General features: G+C 43.1%; 2 protein-coding genes across 2 annotated transcripts in view; one reads left to right on the top strand and one right to left on the bottom strand.

The window, feature by feature from the left end:
* The window catches only part of SEPTIN8 (septin 8), a 36,255-nt gene extending 30,680 nt beyond the window's left edge, over positions 1 to 5,575 (top strand). The window contains exons 9-10 of the mRNA XM_058848776.1: positions 715 to 905; positions 2,737 to 5,575. Of these exons, the coding sequence (XP_058704759.1) occupies positions 715 to 905; positions 2,737 to 2,740 (195 nt within the window). The 3' untranslated portion in view covers positions 2,741 to 5,575. The remainder of the gene's footprint in view (positions 1 to 714; positions 906 to 2,736) is intronic.
* A 5,387-nt stretch (positions 5,576 to 10,962) lies between these two features.
* Positions 10,963 to 22,810, bottom strand: CCNI2 (cyclin I family member 2). Its single transcript, XM_058849139.1, is given in 6 exon segments — positions 10,963 to 13,085; positions 13,929 to 14,159; positions 15,190 to 15,330; positions 16,418 to 16,487; positions 18,078 to 18,215; positions 22,686 to 22,810. Coding segments are annotated over 6 exon segments (897 nt in total). The 3' UTR covers positions 10,963 to 12,893.
* Positions 22,811 to 22,983: the final 173 nt, after the last annotated feature.

The following is a 22,983-nucleotide window of genomic DNA, read 5'->3' as shown; positions in this document are numbered from 1 at the left end:
ACCTTACTTCTGAATGGCTCAACAAGTTGTCAGCTCTCAGAACTAGCCAGCTATTGGATTTTTCTAGGCACAGAGGAAGCTCCCAGCAGATTCTCTCAGAGAAATCACTTCCATGGGTGGTTTTTACTTCTTCCCCAAATGTCAATCCATGCAAAACCAGCACACTGTGCCACATGGAAATATGGCTGCTGTCTGGGGTGTGAAAGCAAGTGGCAGGAAGTTTAGGTGAGCACCCTTGTCATAGAGACTTCCCACTTGTGGTTCACTGGACAGCAGAGTAAAGGGGGCAGCTGGGCTAGGATCCCCAGTCAAAGTGAGTCTGGCAGAGTCCCCAGTGTAAGGCCTCAGGAAGTAGCTGTGACTGGGGAGGAATTAAATGGACCATCCTCAGAACTAGCGAGGAACAAAAGTTCCTAATAGTTCCTACTAGTCCAAAAATTCCTGCAGTGTCCCCAGCCCCTGTGCAGGGATGCAGGCTGAGCCAAAATCCCCTGTGCTCATCTCCATGGCTCATTCTGCCTCTGGTTTGCTGTGTAGTGTCAGGCAGAGCTAAATTTATTGTGTCTTCCCTGCTTTTGGTGGGCACTGGCTGTACTCTACCATCAGATTGGCCCCTGTGGTGGGGATTTGTGTGGGAGGTGTGAGAGGGCTCCTGGGGCAGGGTTAGAACAGCCAGAATGAGCTGAATGCAATGCTGAGTCTGTCTCCTACCAGCTGCATGAGAAGTTTGAGCACTTAAAAAGGATACACCAGGAAGAGAAAAGGAAGGTGGAGGAGAAAAGGAGGGAGCTGGAGGAAGAGATGAATGCCTTCAACAGGCGGAAAGTCGCAGTGGAAACCTTGCAGTCCCAATCCTTGCAGGCTACATCACAGCAGCCGCTGAAGAAGGACAAAGACAAGAAAAAGTAAGTGTCTGAACTGAAGTCTTCCTCCTCTGCCACTGGAAAGCTGGGAGTCTGCTCAGATGCTTTAATATTTGGTCAGTTGTTTAATCATCATACAGAAAAGGGGATTTTGGCATCCTAATTCCCATCCTTCTGGTTCTTTGCTTAAAGCAGAAGAGAGGTGGAGCCCCTTCTGTGCCCAAGCACTGCCCAGAGAAGCCTGGGTAGCTGCAGGGGGGAGGGATTTGCAATTTGGGGCCATTCTCTAAAGGCTGATGGTCCCATGGGGTTCACTCTTGCCTCTGTGACAGCCAATGCAGGTTGTGAAATGGGGCTCCAAGGCACAGTTCTGATTACAAGAAAATTCTTTTCCCCTAAAGGCAGAGTTCTTACCTTAGCTTGCTGCACATTAATTGACATTGCTGAAGCTAGCAGGAGCAAGGGTATGTAAATATTGCTGATCCAGCCACCTGATTGTGTAATGATAGACCAGGAATGGGACAAACACGTTTAAAAAGAAAAGATGTTGCGGGGGTTATCCTGCTTCCAATCAAGCCAGTCTCTAAGGAACACTGTCTGGGGAGCAAAAAAAGGAACACTGTCATGGAAACTGGTAATTCTGCTATTGCAGCATATTTTATTACTTCCCCTGGCATGAAGGAGCTCAAGAGTCAGAACTGCATTCTGTCAAACCCAGAGCAGGCTGGTGGTAAGGCTTTCTGAGCCTCTTAATGATGGCAAGAAAAAAAGACCATGAAGAATAGCAACACCCAATTTTGTGCTTGACAGCACAGCATTCAGCTTCTCACTGCTGATGAGAACTTGAGGTCTGTTGTTTCCCTGCTGTGAACTGCAGCACCAGAGGAGCTCATTCTGTGTACTGAGATCCTAGCAATTTGTTTCTTCCTGTGGAAGATAACAGGGTAGATTATTTGAGTATTTCATTGGAATGTAAATGTCTTGGTGCTCTCTTCTGCAGATTGGTCGACATGCTCTGGGCATGGCCCACCTCACACATAGTGTCTAAATGGTTTGTAAAATACTTTGTTGAAAATAGGGTTTAATCTGAATTAGGAGCTGAATCCTAGGGCTTTTTTGGACCCAGGACTGCTTTGGGGAAGGTGTGCACAATGGTAACTTGTGCAAGTGATGGCAGCAGCAGGGATGGACCGTGAACATGATCCAAGAAATGCTGCAGCTTCCCCTCTGCTCCTTCTGGGAGGTTTTCCTGTACTTTGCTGGGTTTAGCCCACCTGCAGATGTGTCTGGACTGTTCCTCTTCTGGGTAGCAATAGAAACAAGTCATGATCAGGAGCAGGACTGGGAGGCAGCTTGGTGGTGTGCAAAGGTCTGAGGGGCACCCACATCCTGTGCTCTGCACACTGGGGGACCCCACGTGGTGCTGGGGCAGGGGGGCTCTAGCTCTGGAGCACAGCTAGAGAGGGTGCACCATCACCAGAACAGTTTTGGATTGGAGTTTTTTTGTTGCTTTTTCTTTTCTTTCTTTACAAACCTATGAACTAGCTCAAAATAGGGGGTTTGGGATTTCTGCTCAAGTAAAATTTTTAGGAGAGCTAGTGGAACGCTTTATCATCTCCTGGTTCAAAGCAGTGTACTTAGTAGCTGTAATAAGTAAAAAACTGTGATGGAAGAATTGCAGAAGTTGGGGGAAAGAGAAGTGTTTGTGGTGCTGAGCAGGTTGTCCCAGGCTGCTCTCACCTGAAGCCTTCAGCTGCCCTAGCAATGTTTTTCCTCCTCCTCCTTTTTTTGTTTTAACATACTTCGCTACACTTCACTTTTGTTTGATTTTCATAACTTTAATTCATGCTTTTTTATGTTTTGTTTCTTTCAGTTAATCACACAGAGACTTTCAGGCCAGGAGTGGACTTGGTGCTTTCATGTGTTAAGTTGCTTGAGTTTCCCACCCTGAGTGACCCTTCTCATAACATTGTGTGTGAGTGGACCAAAGTGAAAGAGAAAATGAGCATCTTCGGTGGTTGCAGTGTTCCGACCTGGTGTTTTCTTTTCAGAATTATCAGGAGGTTTGCAGGAAGTAACCTTACATGTACATTTTGTTAAACAAAGCCAACTAATCCCTCAAGTAAGATGTTTTGTTCTAAACCCAGTGATTAAGCAACCATGTATGAAGTGACCAAAACTGAAGTCATCTTACTCACCAGCTAAATAATTGTTTTCTATTTTTTTTTTTTTTTTAATTGGTCAAGGTGACTGCTGGAGGCTCATTGACCTACCCTGTACATGCACAGTGAGAGGAGTGGTCTGAAGAATGCTGAAATGTTTGTTTTTCTAACAAAATTCTCAAGTTTTTAGAATGGGTAGAAAAACACAACATTTAGGCTTTCTGTAGGAATCTTAGTCAGTGTAACCCTCATTCCAGTAATTCTGTATTAATTCCTGAATTACTCTAAACACTATCTACATCATTTATAATATATATATATAAGGAGAGAGAGAGTGGTTAATAAAGTTAATGGGACAATGTTTTGAATTTTCTTTACTGCTAAAGTAGAACATTTATAGAGAGGTTTTTCATAAGTTTGTTGTATAAAGTAGAACTACAGGATTTGTGTAACATTTCAGTTGTCACTTACCAAGGTATTTACTGTTGTGAACTATTTAAGCCAACATCTTTACTTTAATGTGTGCCTAATATGTGCCTAATAAGGAGAATTCCCCTGCTCTTGAGCTGTGCACTTATTTATGCTGACAGGCTCTTTTCCTCTTAGAAGGTGCTTCTTTTGACAACTCCTCATGCCTAGAAATAACAGCCTTGTTTTCCTGGGCAACTGAGCTTAGAGGAATAATTAAGATCACTGCTAATTTTTTCCACTCAAACCATTTCGTGAATTGGCAGGGCAATAACTGATCAGAGAGTTACTAGCTATGTTGTCATGGAAAAATGGTTGGACCCAATTCCATCCATCCATCAGATCCTAGGCTAAATGAAAAGAAATATTTTATATTAACCCTCACATAGTGTCTTTATAGTTTATAAAAACACTGGCTGGCTAAGTGTTAGTTGTGAGTGTGTACGTTTTTGTTTAGTTAATAATGTTACAGGATTTTTTCCGATATGTTTTTGTTAAAGATTTGTCTTTAAGCTGTCAGCAAATTCCTGATGTGCCGTGCAGAAGGAGATGCAGGGCCTGGGTCTGAGCTGTCACAGGGCTATTGCAGGGCAGCATTTTGCTGAGGATTCTGAGGTTCTTTAACTCTCATATTCCATTAAAGCAGCTTTTTTTTTTCTCATTTCTAAATACGTGCTCAGGTGTTAAACTGTTTTCCAATGGACATTGGCCTTTTATGTGGATATACTGACAGTGTAGCTTGATTGCTTGTACAAAAGAACCTTGCAAAGATCTCACTGGTACCTTTTAGAACAGACATTTGTTGAAAGAATAAAATTTCTGCACTTGTTGGGAGTCTGCTGAAAGCTGGACATATAATTTTTAAGGCTGTGCCTCCAGGTTAGATGTATTTTAAAGAGTAACTATCAAATGTTAGGGGGGTTATTGTGGTTTTCTTAAACATGTTCAAGGAACCCAACCTTCTGTTATATGCAAGAATACAATTCCACCTCACCTCTGACTACAGACCAATCATTTAGCAAATTATTTTTTATTAATCTTTTGCTAATGAGAGAAACTGTGGTGTACTAATTGCCTGAGCAAGCAATGCTCTTTGGTTCATTGTTTTGCTTCCCAAGGCAAATGCTGGGATAAAACAGTAACTGGTGGTACTGGTGTGCACCCAGCTGCCTCACCAGTGTGTTCTCAATCAATAGTTCTCTCCTGATCTCATGCTGCAGCCAGCAAGATCTATGCAAATGATTTCTCTCTGCCCTGGCTCATCAGAGATCAATTATTTTTTTCCTAGAATAACAGGTAGTTAAGAAATATTTTTATAACGAAGAGTAAAAATCTTCAAATCCATGGGCATTGTGGAGAAATTTACAGCATTTTCTGAAGAAGACATTCAGAATGTATGTAACAATATTTTCACGATTATGATGATTATTATATTACTTTGACTTTATGTTGTGAGGGACATCCCTTGTCCTTGTAGTTGCTTGTTCAACATCACAATCTTCCCAAGGGGACCCAGTCATATTTTTTTCCTGACTACTCATTTTTTTCTTTTGGCTGAGACAAGATTTAAGTATTGTGGTAGGGTAGTTCTGTATGTTATTTTTATTTAACAAATTACAAATACGTTGTGATGCTAATCTCACCCAGTCCGAAGACTTAAAGTCTTGTAGGGTAGAAAAAGTGAAAGAAATACCCTTCAGAAGTGATTAAAACCATCCAGTTACACATCTTTCAGCTGTTTAATACATTTATCTATAAAAGATTGGTATTAATGGGAAAAACTATCCATTTTTTTTTTATCATTTAAACATTTACCGTCCTGTATGTTGTCTGCTTTCTAAATTAAATTGTGTTTTGTGGGTCTCTGGTGGGGGGTCTGGCTGAGGTGGCTGCCCCAGGGGTGTAGATGGGGGTGGTTTGGAGCTGTGGAGGCACCTTGGGTTCCAGCCCTCTGGGGAGCACATCCCTTTGCTTTGTCAATCCCAGTGTGTTGGGGTTTGTGGTTTGTTTTGGTTTGGTTTTTTTTTTACTTTCTTTCCACTCACTTTGTACTTTTTTTCTTTTATTAAATCTCACATGTATTTTGAATTTTTGTGGTGTCATTTATTTAGTGATGCATTTTCTGTGCAATCTTATTTTCTGTATTATCTGTCACAAAAATAGTGTGTTATGATTGCCAGCTTACCAGTCACAGGCTATCTTATGACTATTGGGAACATTCACGAATATAATTAGCTAATTAATTAACAACTAGCTAATCAAAGAGTATGCTGAAATGTACTTCCTATGTAATCTGGGGAGAAATTCTTAGATATTAATCCAAAAGCCATCTGTGTTTGGGCAGAAGGAGCTTTGAAGCTCGTTGGTACATCCCCTTTGTGAGATCTGGTGACTGAGCAGGGGGGATGTACCTGCAGGTTTGCTGATTTTATGGTGCCCAAAGAGGTGATTTAAGGGTAGGGTGAAAAGGGAGAAGAGGTGGAGAGGGTTCCTGATGCTGCATCCATTGTCTGGAAAAGGACATTATACACTTAGGTCAAGGCCAGCAAAAGAGCACAGCTTTGGTTTGGTGCTCTGCTTTCAGAGAGCTGCTGAAGCTTTAGAGAAGCAGCTCAGCAGTGAGGTAGGTGCTGCCCATGCTTTGCAGTTCCAGAGCTGAAGCCTGGTGGCTGAGGCTGTGGGACATGGTGGTACTTTCCTTCAGGAGACAGCTTGATGAACCCAACCTTGTCCTTGGCTGTTCCATTGGGAGAACTGTGCAGCTGTGAGGGATGGAATGAGGCGAGGACTGTGCAAAGCCACTGCTCCATCCGTGTGTGCTGGTTGGCGGCTGCTTTTGCAGGTGTCCATCACCTGGGATTTCTCATGTTCCATCAGCAGTCTTTTCCCATTAAAATTTTAAGTCAATCCTCTGATTACCAGTTCCAAACAAGATGTTGGCAGCTGTGAGAGCTTCTCCAAGTTGCAATGGGTTAAACTCAAATGTTTGTACAATAGATTGGTGCTTTGACCTTTCATGCTCTCTTAACTTAATGTAAATAACTGAAACTTAAACATTGATTCTCTTTTGTTCTTTCTATAGCTTTTTTAGTCTTCCCAGTGCATACTCCATAACAACAGGAAGATATGTTAATTAGAAGATTTATTAAGGCCAAAACATCTCATGCAGAAGAAATTAATCGGTGCTTACACCTTTAAGCTTGCAATATATCGCACAGAAGAGAAAATGTAGCAAGGACTAAAATTCACCGTGTCTTTTGATGGGGAAAAGTTTGCTTAATCAGGTTTCTTGGTAAAGTTGAAATCCAAGATACTTGCCAAAAGGTAAACTACTGATTCAGGCTGCTGCATGGCTGGCACTAAATCCAGAATGCTTATTTTGGGGCTCTTACCCCAAGGGAGTTAACACTGACTGACTGCAGAGACATGAGGGACAAAGCTGGGGTAATGTGAGGAGCTTTCAGCTTTGCTGCTCGAGCTGCTGTGGTAACAGAGTCCTGCAGGTCCTCTCCTCAGTCTGGTTTTGGAGTGTAGCTGAGGAACCTGATGTCCCTAACCTAGCATCCCTAGTTTGATATCCCTAATCTTTCAGCTAGATTCTCACCTTTCATAACAATAAGTCTTGTGTGCAGCTTGCTTTTGTATACTTACAAATTTTATAACCAAAATGCCCTAACCTTCATCTCTTTAGTTTTCTGAGGGCTGCCCATGATGTCTCACCCCAGAGCTCCCTGCCCACCTCCCACCTCCTGCTTCAGGGCCAGGTCCAGCCTGGCCAGTCCAGGCTCTGCTTGTCCTGCTGGGATGTGATGGGTGAGAAGGGAACCATTTTAAAGCACAACTAAGTGTTACTTATTAATGGAGGGGAAATGGTTTAAAGCTGGAGACTCAGTGTTCCTGGTGTTTGTAACAGACTGATTTCCTCTTACACAAATACCTTTTTTAAAAAAAGGGAAGGGGGAAAACAAAGTGTGATGTCTGTGCCCCAGTAACTTCACACAGGAACAGGGAGAGGCCTCTGCTTATCTTTGTTTTAAAAGTTTATCTTTGTTTTAAACAACCTTGTAAATGAATCTCAGGAATTACCTGTACCAAAGCTGGGTTTAATAAAAACAAAACTGACTTGTTTAACAAACATTTGTTAAAACCATGGTTTGTATACCAGGTATAATCAGAAACGATGTCCTCTATCCAAAGTCACAACCTTCTGTGATCCCTCAGTTTCTCCTTATTAATCCCGTTGCCCTGTGGTTAAAATGTGATGTCCCCTGCGCATCCCTGTGCCTTGGCAGCTGCTGTCCCCAGTCTCCCTCCCTTCTCCCCCACTGCCCTGAGGCTGGGAGGGTAAAAGTGGCCAAAAGCCAGTTTTTGGCAGGAGGTTTGAAGGAAGTCTCACCCTGTGCAGCTACCCTGCACTGGGTGGTGTGACCACAGTGGGACAAAGGCTGAGAATAGGGAGAGTGGGTGTATGTGACAGGAGCCCTCTGAGCCTCCCACAGAAGACATTGTGTCCCTGTAACCCCCCAAGAGATAGAGAGGCTGGTGTAGAGGTACTGACTGCCCCAGGCACTGAGTGCCTGTCCCTAGGGTGTCTGATAAGTGACAGTCTCTAAGCCCTCTGGATGCCCTTAGCCTAAATGAGAACTGAGAAATAGATTGCAGCTGCATCAGGTATGTGGCCTGAAAAGGACTAAACTGGACACATGGAGAAGCTGTGGAGACTCCTGCCACTTGCAGGCATTAGGGATGAAACCCCAGGACAAACATGTTCACCCCATGTTCTTCATCCCTGCCTGTCCCTGCTGCCAGAGTGGGCAGGGATGAGGCACCACTTGTGTCAGGGGAAGTGGGACCAAGTGGGAAGCACCAGGGTCTGGCACAGCTGTGTCTTGGGGGCCATGAATTCAGAGCTGGAAGTCTGCTTAGGAGAGTTCTGTCTGTCTTGATGTCTGTGGTGCTCTGCACAGAATGCAGGAGAGCTGAAACTGTGTGTGACCATCAGGCTGAGCTATGATACAGCCTTCGCTGCTGCTTTGATGACTGTTTTAAACTTGTTTGTGTTCTCTTTCGAGGCCAGCCACTCTTAATTCCTTTAGCAAAGCTTTTATCCAGCTTGGAGTTTTTGTCAAGTTAGATTCCCAGCAGGACAGGTGAATTGGGAATAGAAGCTTTTTTTTTCATCTTCCAAATTGCTCTGAAGATTTGATTAAGTTCTGTTTGTCATGACCATAGTTAGGTCACCAGGGGAGTCCCAGTTGCACATCTTGCTGAGGAGGAATGGGTGGGGGCTCTGAGACCTGGCAGAAGTTCATGCATCTCTCCATCTCACTGTACTTTTCTGCCTTCCTAAAGAATTGAACTGTAAGTACTGCTCAAATTTAATTTAACACACTAAAGTCAATTAGCAGGAGAAAAAAATCCAACAACTGTATAGATGCAACCCCACAAATGAGGTATAACTATTGCATTACTCTTCCCTTTGCAGGTTTCTTGTCTCTCAGTCATTTCTTTAACCACAGGAGTTTGTTTATTTGTGCAACTGTGTAAATGAATTCTTCTCCTAGGTCATCACATAACCTCCACAACTGGTGACACTGAGTCAGGTTTATTATCAGAAACACCCCAGTGAGTGCTGGCTTGAAATGGAGCAGCTTCCTCCTCATCTGTAATGGTTCCTGGGCAACTGCATGAGCTGACATGGTTCCTTTAGCTGGGGATTATGAATGGGGGACATTGTGGTGAATGGGAGGATATTAAATGCTTTGCTGTTTCTACAGGGGGTTTAAACCAGCCACAGAAAACAGTTCTGTGGATGTTTACCATAAGGGATTTCAGGTGTAATTGCAGCTTTGTTTACAAGGTAGTGGTAGCTTCAGGCATCTGTAAATCTGGCCTGAATTGAGGCAACAACAAGAGGAGTCTGGTTTTGAGAGGTATGCCTCACCTGGGCTGAGATCCCCCAAGGGAAGGGACCTGAACAGGTCAGAGCTCTTTTAAAATACTCTGTAAGCATTATCTGTAGTTTTCCTGGGAGTGAATATTCCCCAAAACAATCCTCACAGAGCTAGCCATAACCACGTAAAACCTGTGCCAGCACTCACTGAATCTGGCCCATTTTCACCAGTAACTGGTGTGTAGTGAGTGGGATCTGAAGTGGTGAGTTGAGCTGTGCTATTTTTAAAATCCTCCTGCCCCCCTGAGACTTCAGTCCACCAGCCATGGTCCAGAGAAGGGAGGAGTTTCTATATAGCAAGGACTGGGGATAAAACGAGGCTCTTTTCTGGTGGGACAGAGTCCCAGTTTTAATCAGAAGATGTCCAGGGCAGGAAAAGAGCAAGAATCATGTCCTGTGTTGGCTTTTGAACCGAGGGAGAAGGGGGTAGTGAGAGCAGGTTACAAGCAATAGGAAAAAACTACAAGGGAGGAATCAGGGAGGTGGAGGGGAAGGAACTAAGATGCTATAGATCAGGGGGAGAGCCCCAGAAATATACCATGTATCTTAACACAATGCAACAGTGCTGCAGTTGGAATAAACTCGTGTTGCATACACAGTCCAAACAGGCAGGCACACAGGTGAGATGTCATCCCCTCTGAAACTCACTGGGAAAAATAATTGTTCCTGTCACTGCTGTGTGTGGGGAGTGTTCATCTCGTCACTCATTACTTGTCCAGGCAGGGAGGGGAAAGGTATTAAAGCTTCCAGCCCTGTTCTGTGAGGAAAAAAAAGAGTATTTCTGTTATTCTCGCTATCCAAAAAGCTTCTTCTGTAACAAGAATGGTCCTGTGCAAACACAGCTCCTTCCTGTACCTGGCAGCTCATTCTTTGGGGTAGGAAGCTCCATTCTGGGTCACAGCAGGAATGCTAAAGGTAAGTGACATTTTTAGCCTGTTGAAGCCAAGACAGAAATATTTGTTCCTTCATGGTAACTACAGTGCTGGAAGAGATGTGTGGGAAGGAGCTGTGCTGCCAGAGAGAAGCAGCTGTGTGTCCTGGGAGCGCAGGCAGGCTCCAGGTGAACTGTTCCCATCCCAGTGTGGCATCTTGCACCCTGACCGGGAACATGGAGCCCTGAAGGGCCTTCCAGCACTGCCTTTGTCTTTTAGAATTAACCCCTGTTAATGCATACTTTTGAATGTTGATTATAGTGATATGCAGAGATTTTGAAAAGCAAGTTTTGTTCATGGGTTTCAACATGCCATCCAGCTATAGGCAATAACTACATACATAGGCTCAAAGCTGTGGGGGGAAAAATGAGGTTACAATTGTTGTGGTGTAAAGTTACAGCATGTTAATTACTGTATGTGAACTCTGCTGCTGGCATTTCCACAGGTAAATGCAGCTGGTGACAATGCTTGAGATAGGGCAGAGGGATGGGAGAGAAGCAGAGTCCATCACACAGCCCAGTTTTCTGCAGGGATCCGTGTGGGCATCACCTTTCAGCTGGGCGATTCCAGGGCCACAGAGAACAGGCAGACCAAGCTTATACTTTATTTAGTGGGAAACTTGCTTCCATTCAAAAGCCAGGCAGTCAACTCACAGCCTGTGAGAAAAAAGGAAGGTACTGCTCAGAAGGAAGGAAGAGTCCTACCATTAAATAAAAACCTTCCCTGTGGTAGAATAAATAAATACCATGTCCCAAGCACACCTGACCCCTGAGTATGTGGGGGCCTCACAAACCTCATGTGGTCTAAACCAGCCCCCTGAGTCCTGCTCCTGCAGCATTCCAAGCAGAGCCCTCCCTCAGCACAACATCCACAGCTTCAGGTAGCTTTGACCTGGCTCATGGGAATTCTGTGGCTTTCATTGCTGGTTCAAGTCATGTCTGTTCACACAGGTTATTTGTACTAAGTCTCCATTACTGGATGTTACTGGAACACTTGGGCACTTCCTTTGTGGTTTAAAGAGCAACTTGACTTTCTCCCAGCACACACAGAACTCACTGTGTTCTCAGAGCTCACTCTGGCAAATGTAACACTTGAAAAAGTGTGAACAGCTGCTCAGCACATCAGTCCTGCATGGTTCACATTCAGGAATTCCTCTCCTACAAGATAAGACAATGAGGAAGGGGAGAAGGCCAGAAATTTTCTTCTTGCACTGATGAGCTCTGCTGTTCCACAGCATGAGGGTCTCCTTCCTCCTGTCCCAACTCTGTCTCCAAGTTTTTTATCCCATGTCATTACATGAGACACCTGCTCAGTATTTAGCCTGTGCCAGTCCATGTGAAACCCGCTCCTGTTCTGTGACAGGATGGCAGGTATGGTGCTGTTACCCATCCCATACTGGCTGGATAATGCCCTCAAGCTATGGTAACAATCACCTAAAAATGCCTTTTTGTTTAAAACAAAACCTGCACTAATTTTAAAGTATGTGTAAAGCTGTTTTTTAAAAGTGCAAGAGTGGTTTAATCTGACCTTTGTGAAACCACTTTGCTGTGAAGATTAAGCAATTTTTAAGAAATGTGGTTATAGTGGTGGAGGGGAATTATTAAAGGCATTTTATATTGTCTAGTCTAGTAAGACAGAATAAATTTTAAAAATCCTGAGCAGCACTGGTTGGTGAGAGTCCAAGACAATGGTGATTGTAGACAAGAAGTGATTTCCCACATTTCATAGGAGCTGTGATTGAGTCTGTAATGGTTTAACCAGGACAAAGCACAGATCCCAGACCCCTGGATTACAAGGTAAGGCCTTAAGGAAAACTGGAGGTTTGATTCAGGCTTCTCACTGCTAAATCAAAACCTTGGTTCCTTCTGAGATCTCCTGCAGAGGCAGCAGTGGGGGCTGTTCATTCCTCAACAGCAGCTCCTGTTCAGGCTCCCATGGGCCGAGCCAGATTAGCTCTAATGAGAGAACAATGCTATGAGCTGGATGAACGGCTCAATCTGTCAAACTTCATCATGGCTATTTTAAAAATAAACTCTGAGGCATTTGGTTCTCCATGAAGTTTGTGGCTACTTGCCAACTGGATCCCTGGGTTGAAGGACTGTGACTGAGTCCCTCCTCTCCCCAGCTTTCTGTCTTTACATAATCTTAAAACTGAGGGGTAGCACATACTGCTTAGCAAGGACATAAAAAATAGACTGATAATAACAGCTGTCTTTATTCTCTGAGAAGCACAGTGACACTTTTGCCCTGTTGTTTTTGCTGTTGTGTTTGCTGGGACCTGCTGGTTCTGCAGGTGCTGCTTCCAAGGCAATAATTCTCCACCAGTCCTTTTTGGTTGGCTGTAAGGGAGGACAGGCAGCTCTGCTGTGGGCATGAGCCTCCTGTGTTCATCCTCCCAGCACTCACTTCCCCATCCTCACTGTGCAGGTGTCTGAATCACAGCACTCTTGAGTCTCAATGGTTTGATCAGGAATTTGGGCTTTATTTGGTGTGAAAGGTGCTGAAACAGGCTGATTTACAGCAACCCTCTACCTCCCCTGATGGGAACTCTTCCTTTCAGAAGGGTGATGGCAGGGTAGCCTTGTCTTGGGATGGCCCTGCACAGCTTGGCTATGGGATAGAGAATATAAACAGTATTGGGTGGCTGCAAGCACATTAACTCTTGATCCACAAGCTCTTTGCAGTGGATGAATTCGGTGCTGTTCACCTGTAAAGAAAGATGCAGTTTTAAGTTCTTCTTTTGCAAATAAAAATTACTCCCTTGTCTGGCCACTGCTCCTGTCAGTTTGGAATTGGGGGTTGGGGTGCAGGGACAGGCTGCATGCCTCAGTAGATAGATAGTAGATAGATAGCAGCAATATGCTGTTGATCCTGATGGAAAACAGCTCCTGATTACTCCTGTAACTACTACTACTCCTCCTACTACACAAAACATGGGCAAGTGCTTCCTCTTGGCAGGGAACAACAGACAGCAGGAGGCCAGGTTATTCAGACAAATTCAAGACCTTAAAATGGGTGGATGGCAAGCTAACAGCCTGGGTCTTTAGCCTTCTAAGTGTGCTCTTTTAAAAGGCATATGTTTTATGAAACTGGGAAAAAGCTTAAAAAAAAAAAAAAGAAAGAAAAAATAGAGCTTGCCTGGAATCATTAGAAGTCAAACTGTTTATATTCTTAGAGCAATGTGACTGTACTTTAAAGTTTTGTCAGTGTTCAGTGTGAGGCTGAGGAAACTGGGCAGATTTCTAGGTGCTCTCAGACTCTCCCATCATGAGAGAATGTCTCCTGGCTCAGGATGCAGGGTGCTGTCTTTGGCCAAGAATTTAGAACCCTCCCTTCCCTGCCACAGGAATGTCCCTCTCCCCAGTCCCACCCCAGAACTGCACTTTTGTTCCCTTTTGTTAGCACCAGCAAGGTCGGCAGCAAAAGCAGGACAAAGACACAGGTCTCAGGAGCTGCTGAAGTGCAATACTGGCTGTAAATACACATGGCTTTATTCATTTATCATGTCCTGCCTTCAGGATTTGTGACCAAAGGCCATTTTGCTTCCTACCTGTGCTTTTTTTAGCAGATCAGTAATAACAGGAAACCAACCAGGAGTCTGCCTCTCCAGTTCCAAAGTGATGATCACCAAAACCAGCGTGGAGCCCTTAAACTGCACGAGTTGGTGGCAGGCCATACAGTGCTGCAGCTGCTTGGTCAAGAGTGCAACGTGGAGGGAAGGATTCCTCTAAGGCAGTCTGGGTGGGAGATGGGGCCAGCTGGACATCACCATGGCATGGAACTGCAGAGAAGATAAAGTGTACATATATATATACACACACATATATATATGAAAAGAAAAGCAGAGGTCAGTGAAGTTTATATGTATGTTTTCATGTCATCACCCAGAGGTACAGATGAATTTCATCTCATATCAGGAAACTTCAAGGCTTCCCCCACCTTTTTATTTTTTTTGTGTTTGTACTTGCCAATCATTGAACTGGTTTTTTGAGCTGATAATGAATGTATGAGGTCTGTGTTTCCTAACAATTTCTGAGGTTTCTACATTATCCAGATTGCTGTCCAGGAAATTCAATTCAGAGCAGCTCCAAATCCAGTAAAACCAGTAATACTGCACTCGGAATTCACCAAGGAAACAAGTACCTACGAAAGGCAGTTTTCACAATCAGCAGCCTAAAATGGCTTAATATTTGCACATAACCTTAAAATAGGGATCCAGGATGTGTTTGTATCACATGAATTTTGCCTTACTAGCACATGATCGTTTCTTGAAGACAAAGTTTAATTGTTTCTATTCAATGTTTAGTAACTGCAATGTGAACTAAGTGCCATATCAGGGTAGTCTCATTGCATAAATGAATAATTAGTGGGATGAAAAGGAAAAGGGTTTAAGGAAAAATCTGTGTGTGAAATGTAGCAAAACTCTGACAGCTTTCTATGTACAGTATTAATAGAAGGGAAATAGTTAGAAATATTTTTGCAGCTTGTATTTAAAAAAAAATAAAGAAGGCATATAGTTGTGCATTATGAGAATCTTTTTATGTCCATTCAGTTGTCCTTTAAAGATGAGAGTAAATTTTTTGAGCAAAATAGAAGGTTTTAAATAGTAGAAAATTTTTTTAAAAAATTAAAAATATAATTACTGTATTATTCTTTAAAAGGCTTGAATAGACGTAGGAATAGGTAGTTTGCCAAGCATCATGGAAAGGATGTGTGGGTGTGGGTGTGTGTGTGCATCGGTGTTTTTTTAGTCTTATTTGATAAAGAGTTGTTTCTTTAATGAAAAAAACATTTCAAAACATAGTGCTTACAATGTTTAAGAAATCCATTGGTGTTGCTGTGTAAAGATCCCACTGAAGCTTATCCAGTGTAACTCTTTCCATTCTTAACATGTCAGCTGGAGAGTGTTTACATCTGCTCTGCATCTCTAGCATCTGCACTGATGGTATTACCTGTAAAAAAATTTTTAAAAATTAAAAAAAAAATAAAGAAGCCAACATCCTATACTGTGCTGTGTGCGCTTCTCTCTATTGTGAAGGGATCTGACAAGTTTAAACAAGTTTACATTAAGCAGAATGTTCATCCAGGTACCTCCCATCCTAAATGAAGAGTAGTCCCTGCTCACCCCAGGGCAGCTGCTGCAAAGCCAGCCCACAGCAAGAATGATGCTGTGAGACTCCCCAGTGTGGCATCAGTGATGCACCTTGCTTGCTACCACTAGTTTTGCTCAAAGGAGTCTTCCTGTCAGCCTGCTTTACAAGGCCTGCTGTGGTTGTCTTGTGTCCTGTGGTCATTGACACAGCTTCTCCTTGGTAGCTGCGAGGCAAAGAACAATAACCTGAGTATAACACCACCTAAGAAAGGCTGTGAAGAACATTTCACTACCGCAGTGGCTGTTTGAAGAGATGTGTATGTCTGACTCCAGCTCCCGGCTTTCTTCTTTTGCAAAGCAGAGGGAAGAAAAGAGGAGGAATGCAATATGAAATGCTTTTAGCTAATGCTTGCAAATGCCTGCAGATGTCTGTCACTGCATTTTTGCCGTGAGAGATACCCTGTGTAATTTCTCACTGGCTGCTGATTTTACTTTCTCATTTTGAGGTGCAAACCTGAGTCAGTTTCTCACTAGGTACAAAAACCAGTTTTTGCTCCAAGCAAACTTACCTATTTAAAGGTTCCTCTGAAGAATCTCTGCTCTGTCACAGCTGCTGTGTCCTCCAGGAGCTATAGCATGGGAATTGCAGCCCTCCAATGTGCATCTTGACTGTCTCCTCAGACTCAGCTCTACTGTGAGCCATGCATTCTGAAAAGAGGAGGGAGGGCAGGACAGAAACACATCCATGACATAAACAAAAACAAGTCCTTCATGCCTAAAGGTCACAATTCTTCAGAGCAACATGAAACAGGACTGAAAATGCTACTCTCACCTCTTTAGGTCTACTTAGGGTAAATAAATTAACACTTTTTCATTATATCCAAGTTGTTGAAAGACCTGGAAACATGAACAACTTTTTTAGTGTATTTAAAATGAAACATGCAGACCTCATCTTCATTTTTTTTTGCTGCAACGACAAGGCAGGAAATGGCAATGCACTGCAGATATTTTAATTGGGCCTGAAGGGAGAAGAAGAAAACACTGAGTAAAGAAGAGTCTTGGGGGAAATAATTGTCAATCTATGATACATACACAAGTTTCAAACCTTCATTTAAGTTACAGTTGCTTCTGAATTAATTTAGCTACCTGTCCTGGTTTAGGGCAAATTTGGGAGAGAACCTCCAAATGGGGTCACCCCAAAAAGCAAATCCAAGCGACTCCTCCCCGCAACTGTTTCGGGAAAAGAGATTTCCTTGGAGAGAAGTGGAAAAAACTGTTTATTTAACAGAAACTGAATAACATTAAACAATAAAACCTCTCTCTGTTTGATGAAATGGCAAATCCAGGAAGAAAAGTCTTTTTCATGTGATGTAGCTCGGCCTGCTCAGGTTCTTTTCAGTCCCTGTGGTGCTGGAAAGTGCCGAGGCCCAGGCCCCAGTGGGCCACAGGCGTGAGCTCCAGGGGTTTGGCTGGGTGTTTTTCAGTCCAGAGCAGGTTAGAACAGATCCAAGGAAAAAAGAAAAAAAAGGTCCAGGGAACTCCTCTGCCTCAGCTAGCTAAAACTAACTAAAACCAAAGAGAAGCTCTGTCCAGCTGTCTGTCCGTGCTGCAGACACCGCAGTCCAGGAGCAGGATGCGGGGGAGTGATGTTTTCTTTCAACACAAACTGCGGCTTCTTCTTCTCCCCCTTTGCTCTCAGAGCCAGTCCTAAAGGTGCAGAACTTAATATATAACATAAACCAGGTGACTGGGGATACAAACATCATAAAGTCACCCCCAGAACACTACCGAAGCTGGAAATAAAACAAGGAAATTCAAAGTGAAGCAGAATAAATCCTCATATAGATGACATTTTTATTCATGTCTCTTACAATTTTTAGACTATGCAATGCCACATTACATACATTGCAATGTTGCTCCTCACTTTCAGATATTGGTTCAGGTTGGCCTTCAGGAAGAATTTCTTCACAGAAGGGGTTATTAAACATTGGAACAGGCTGCTCTGGGAGGTGGGTGAGTCACCATCCCTGGGGGTGTTCAAGAAACAACGAGATGTGGCACTTAGTACTGTGGTTTAGTTGTATGGGTGGTGATCAGTCAAATGTTGGACTTGATGATCTGAGAGGCCTTTTCCAACCTTAATGATTCTGTGATTCTATATGCCATTATCAACCAAAATAGAATTGGGAGCTGCAAGGCTCAGCTCAACTCCCACCTTTGCTGTAGCTTCAGTGGCAGAAAAGGTCAGCCCCATAATTTAATTAAAAATAGTAGTTTAAAAACCAGAATATTAAAAGTGATAATGTGAATAATTTGTTTAGCAGAGAAAACCAGATGAGTTCTTTGTACTTACCACAGCAGCTGGACTAAGTTTACACAAACAATTCTAATGAGGTCAGTGGAACCTCATCAAACACTCAAGTTCATATATATATATATATATATATATATATATATATATATTTGCTTAATGGCCTCCCCCAGCAATGACCCTGACTGCTCCCTAAATCTGCTGCCAAACATCATCCCTGCTTTGTGTATAAATTGATTACATGTTCCTTACATTTACATTCCCAGTCAGTAATCTAGCCAGGGAAAAGCTGACAGATCTTTACTGATACCAACAGCCTGTTGAAGATGCTGGTGGCTAAAGCAAATGTTTTCAGGTAAAACTGGAACTGGGAGATGGTTTCTGCAATCCAGACAACTGCTTTTTTGTAACCTGACAGAGAGAGATTTCTGTGCCTTGAGGGGAAGGAAAAATTAAAAGATAAGTACAGTTAGTGCTTTGATGATTTTGTCAACATATTTCCAAAGGAAGACTCAAATCTTTTTATGTGCTCTAATTAGCATTTAAGGTGGCTGGAGGCTTGAAATTAAGGAAGTTGTCGGCTGTGTCCACAGAGGGAGGGCAAGGGCACGTTTTGGAGCAGTTTAAAGCACTCACCTGTGTTGTCCCACCCATCTTGCTCTGGCTATGCTAACACAGGCCTGGTACTCGGTTGTACTGGAGAACTAAGTGTGGAAGCAGCCAGGCCCTCCAAACTGATCTCTTACAAACAAGGTCCTGAGTGTGCTCGTTATTCCCACCCTGGGAAAGCTGAAGCCTCGATGTAGCATGTGTTCCACTCAGCCAGCCTCAACAGAGAAACTAGGCAGGAATAGGTTTTGATTTACTCTGCAAGAGTTTTAATAGCCCTTGGATTTGCTGCGTGTTGGGACCAGAGCCAGGTTTGTGACTCCTCAAAGGTACATGGCAAAATGTACTGAGTTTTTTCTTTCTTATATCTTATTTGAAGCTGCATTCAGATGAAAGGGAGAACCGTGGCTGCCATGAGATTAGCACCCAGGAGCCATGGAACTCACCTGAACATTAGGAGTAGAGGAAGTAAAAAGGCCAAGCAGCTATGCAGAACAGACAAGGCTAAACACCAACTTATTTACTCATCACATTATCTGTTTCACTATTTTGCTTAATTTGGTAGTAAAAATACTTGGAAAAAACTAGCATTTCTAGACTATTGCAAGAAAGAGACAAGGCTGATAAGGCACTTGTGCATTCTTCCATGGTTCTGATGCACTTACAGAACCAGCCAAGCAAAACTGTTTGTATTGTACACAGAGGCCATGAAGTCTTGTAGCTTCCTAAGGTAGTTTGGAATGGGGCTGGGTTTCTGTTAGACCTCACTGAATTCTCTCTTCTCTCACCTTAACAGATGGAATTCACAGATCGTGCTGAACACAATTAATATGCCAAATTTATGGCTTTACCATTGATTGGCTGATCTTATCTGCTCTACCACATTATCCCAAACTATTTCACATTTCCCAAAACTACTTTATTTTTCTGACTGAGCCACAAGAAATTGCAAACCCCCTGTTTTATACAAGGTCTTAACAAAATGTAAAACAAATACAACAAATACATACCCTCCTCCCCCTCCATTCCTTAGGCCTAGTCCATGAGGGATGACTTTTGCATTCAGGTGAATCAGATGGCATGGCCAGCACTGCATCTTTGCAGGGTCCTTTAGGGAATTCCAAAGAGGGGAGGATACCTTCATGGTGAGATTTTGGAATACTGGCACTTTTCAAATCCTGGCCTCTCTGGCTAAGGCATTTTCCAGAACAAAAAAAAAAAAAAAAAAAGGCAAGTTGTGAGTTCTCTATATGTCCAGGACAGTTCATGGCAGCTGTTTGAGCCAGTTTCCTGATGGGAGCCATTGACAAAAACAAACAAACAAAATTATAAAACAACATTCCAGCTCCTTCGTACTAAGTACAATTTCCTCTTTTAGTGCCTTTCCAGCACTGAGAACAGAGAAACAGCCACAGGACTTGTTTCTTTGCAGATGGAGCAATCCTGATATACATTTTCCCTGGAAGTTCCTGATGAAAAAACATGTCAGACAGCTGAACAACACAGTCCAGCTTCTTCCCTCCTGGGCTGCGCAATAGCTTGAGAAACCTTGGGTCGAGCAGTCCAGATTATTCCATTTACCCTGTTTCACACATTTGGCTCTCCATTTGTAGAGATATTACACTGCAAGCTGTTATCACCTGATTTCAAGTTTCTGGCAAATGTAGGCTTATGGTTTCCATACAAAGGCTCAGAGATGACTGTTCCTAGGAAGTTTATGAATTCCCAATTAAAAGTTTTCCTCAGAGCAGTTTAATCTTTGGCAATACCACTTTGGAAATCCCACTCTCCAAACTAAGGGGAGTATTTACAGGAAATAAACATTGCTGAATATCAGTACCAAGTGAATGAGAACATCCAGCCTGAAACTATTTCAAGGCTTACGTGTTGGAGTCTCTTAACAACAGAAAACTGCTGTTACTAGATATAAAATTCCTACTTTCCTTTCCAAAGAGTGGTGAATGTGGGCTTCCTCACCATTTTTTTCTGGAAGTTCACACCATTATCTCTAAAGTTCCATTAAAAAACCCAAAGTGATGTGAATCCTCTGGAACCTGTTCTACATTTCAAAAGCTGGAGCTCTGTGAGGTTTCCCTGAAAGCAGGAACCATGTGTAATTTTAAATTCAGCTGCCACTGGAGGTCAGAGCATCCAAAGCCAGACCATTTCAGCAGAGGGAAAGCTGGCAATGATTTATCTGACCGGTTTGATGCACTGAGAAGCTTACTCTTGTGTAGCTGAGGGGGCGGGGGGGGCAGGGGGGAATAGTAATTAAAATCTCACCCTCTGGCTAGTTTTGACTGTCCTTGATGTGATACATAGCATGAATAAATTCATGCTAAAGTTATAATCTTGTCTGACAAGAATCCTGGCATATTTCCAGTAAATTTCCCTGACGAGATTATAGTGATATGCAGCAAGACCAACATGAATATTCGTTTGCAAGGGGCACATATTTCCAAGAAACCTCCATTCAATAACATTATAACGATATGCACTCATAAATATTCATCTGCAAGAAGTGTATTTTCAAGAAACCCCACAAAATTACAACATATACGTCCAAAACAGCATGAATATTTGTCTGCAAGAAGTGTATTCCAAAGGACCCCCAAAAAGCCTGAAAACATACAAACAGCACCTTGGGACAGTGGCAGTTTGTGAAGCTTTGTGGAGAAGTGCTGTAGAAAGCCTCCTCCCTGTCTCACCCAGTGCTGTTCACCCGGCAAAGCGCCCAACTGATTTTTGCTTATGGTTTCTTTTTACGATTGTATTTTGATTATAGAATAAATTTCTTCTTTTTATTAATCAAATTGGCTACTCATTTATAACACTTGAGAATGACACCAAGCATCTCCCACACCGACAGCACTCAGACAGTCCCCGTAGCGCTGCAGAGCTCCTGGGGGTGGATGGCTCTGGTCCTGACCCCTCTGGCTGGAGGAATTTCTGTGCCCAATCTCTGGGACACGGCTCGGCTGGAACACCCATCTCGTCTCTCAGATGCTGCGTGGGACCTGCCAGGTGAGCGCTGTCTCAGCCCGTGTGGGTCTGTCGTACCTATAAAGATCACTGTGCCAGGCAAAGCGCTCCCGGGATCAGGATGAAATTCTGCCATGGTGATAAATACTGGAACCTTCAGCACAGCCCCCAGTCCGCTTGCCTTGACAGATGCGCTGTCCCTTCTCTTCGACTTGGCCCTGTCCAAAACATACATTTGCTGGATCCACACAATCCTAGCATGTGAAAGGACCTATTTTCCTTCCAATCACGGGAAGTATCTTTTTTCTATGTGTTTCATGGAGCATATGCACTCTTGTCCCCTCCCAGGGCTGGACCTCTCTGCCATTTGTGTTCTCACCCCACTTTTTCTTCCACCCAGGATCTCTCCATGTCTCAAAGGCGCTCTCAGCTTTCCCCTCAGACCATGGACCCCTTTGTTTTCCTCCTGTGGCATTTTCTCTAGGAAGGTGGTTCCAATATTTTATGTTGAACCTTTTCTCGTTCCTCAGCTTTTCCTGCCTACACATGACTCTCTGTTATCTCACCAGCCCCTTGTGTTATACATTTTCTGGTACTAAATTATTAGTCCGTGAACCTGTTGTGAAAAATGAGGTTTACATATTTTTTGTATAAAATTGAAAAGGTTTAATAGAAAGACAATTAGGAGATAGAAATAAATAAAATGTACAAAATACGGCCGGGTGCCTCAGCATTCAGCCGAGGGCACACCTTACTAACAGAGGATTGTCCCTTAAAAACAGAACGCTATTACATAAATTCTCATACATAATTCAAACATTTTTCTTAAGTTTTAGATGTTTCTGTGTTTAGTCCCAACTTGCCCCCTCCCCAACAGATCAATCTTCGCGCTGCTGAGTTTCACGCTCCCTGATAACAGAGGTGCAGTGAATTCCTCCTATGGAGTTCCGGTCACTGCTGTCTTCATCTGGATAAGATAATCTAAGAATGCAGGGAGGTTTCTGACTATCTTTTTTAGTCTCTGGGTTATATAAACAAAAGTAGTTTTTACTTTAATACCATTCCATAGCTTAACATATATATGTATTATACCACTATTTCTAAGTTTCATCAATAACAGAAATAGAAGGAACTATATTAATACAACAAAGTTTCTTACCTTATACATATAACATTCATTTCAATATTTGCAAAAAGCCAATAATATAATATGTATCTATAACACTGTGCATGCAGCACAGCTCTGAGTTAACACTGTGGCAGTGTGCAAAGAGACTTTGCTGAATAGCTGTTCTTCAAGCTTCCTGACTCACCTGATGATGCACACCTGGGGCTGAGGGAATGGCCCTGTCCTGTCATTACTGTGCTCCCGGCCCTGTGATACACCGGTCAGTTTGGTAGGGATGGTCTGCAAGGTGCAGATCAGCTCTGTCCACATTCCTGCTCCTGCTTACATCCCTCTGGCAAAAATACAACACAACTGGGCTGCAGCCCTTTGTTTTTGTCTGTGCTTGGTGCTGGGGATTCCTGGCCTTGCCTGGAGATCCCAGACCAAAGTGATCCACAGCAATGAGGGGAAAAGTGGGACTGGGACAATGCCTTGTGAGCTGC

Source organism: Poecile atricapillus, chromosome 13, assembly GCF_030490865.1.
Source record: "Poecile atricapillus isolate bPoeAtr1 chromosome 13, bPoeAtr1.hap1, whole genome shotgun sequence".
Classification (NCBI taxonomy): Eukaryota; Metazoa; Chordata; class Aves; order Passeriformes; family Paridae; genus Poecile; species Poecile atricapillus.
Note: the sequence above shows the minus strand (reverse complement) of the source record. Positions and strands in the feature narration are given on the sequence as shown.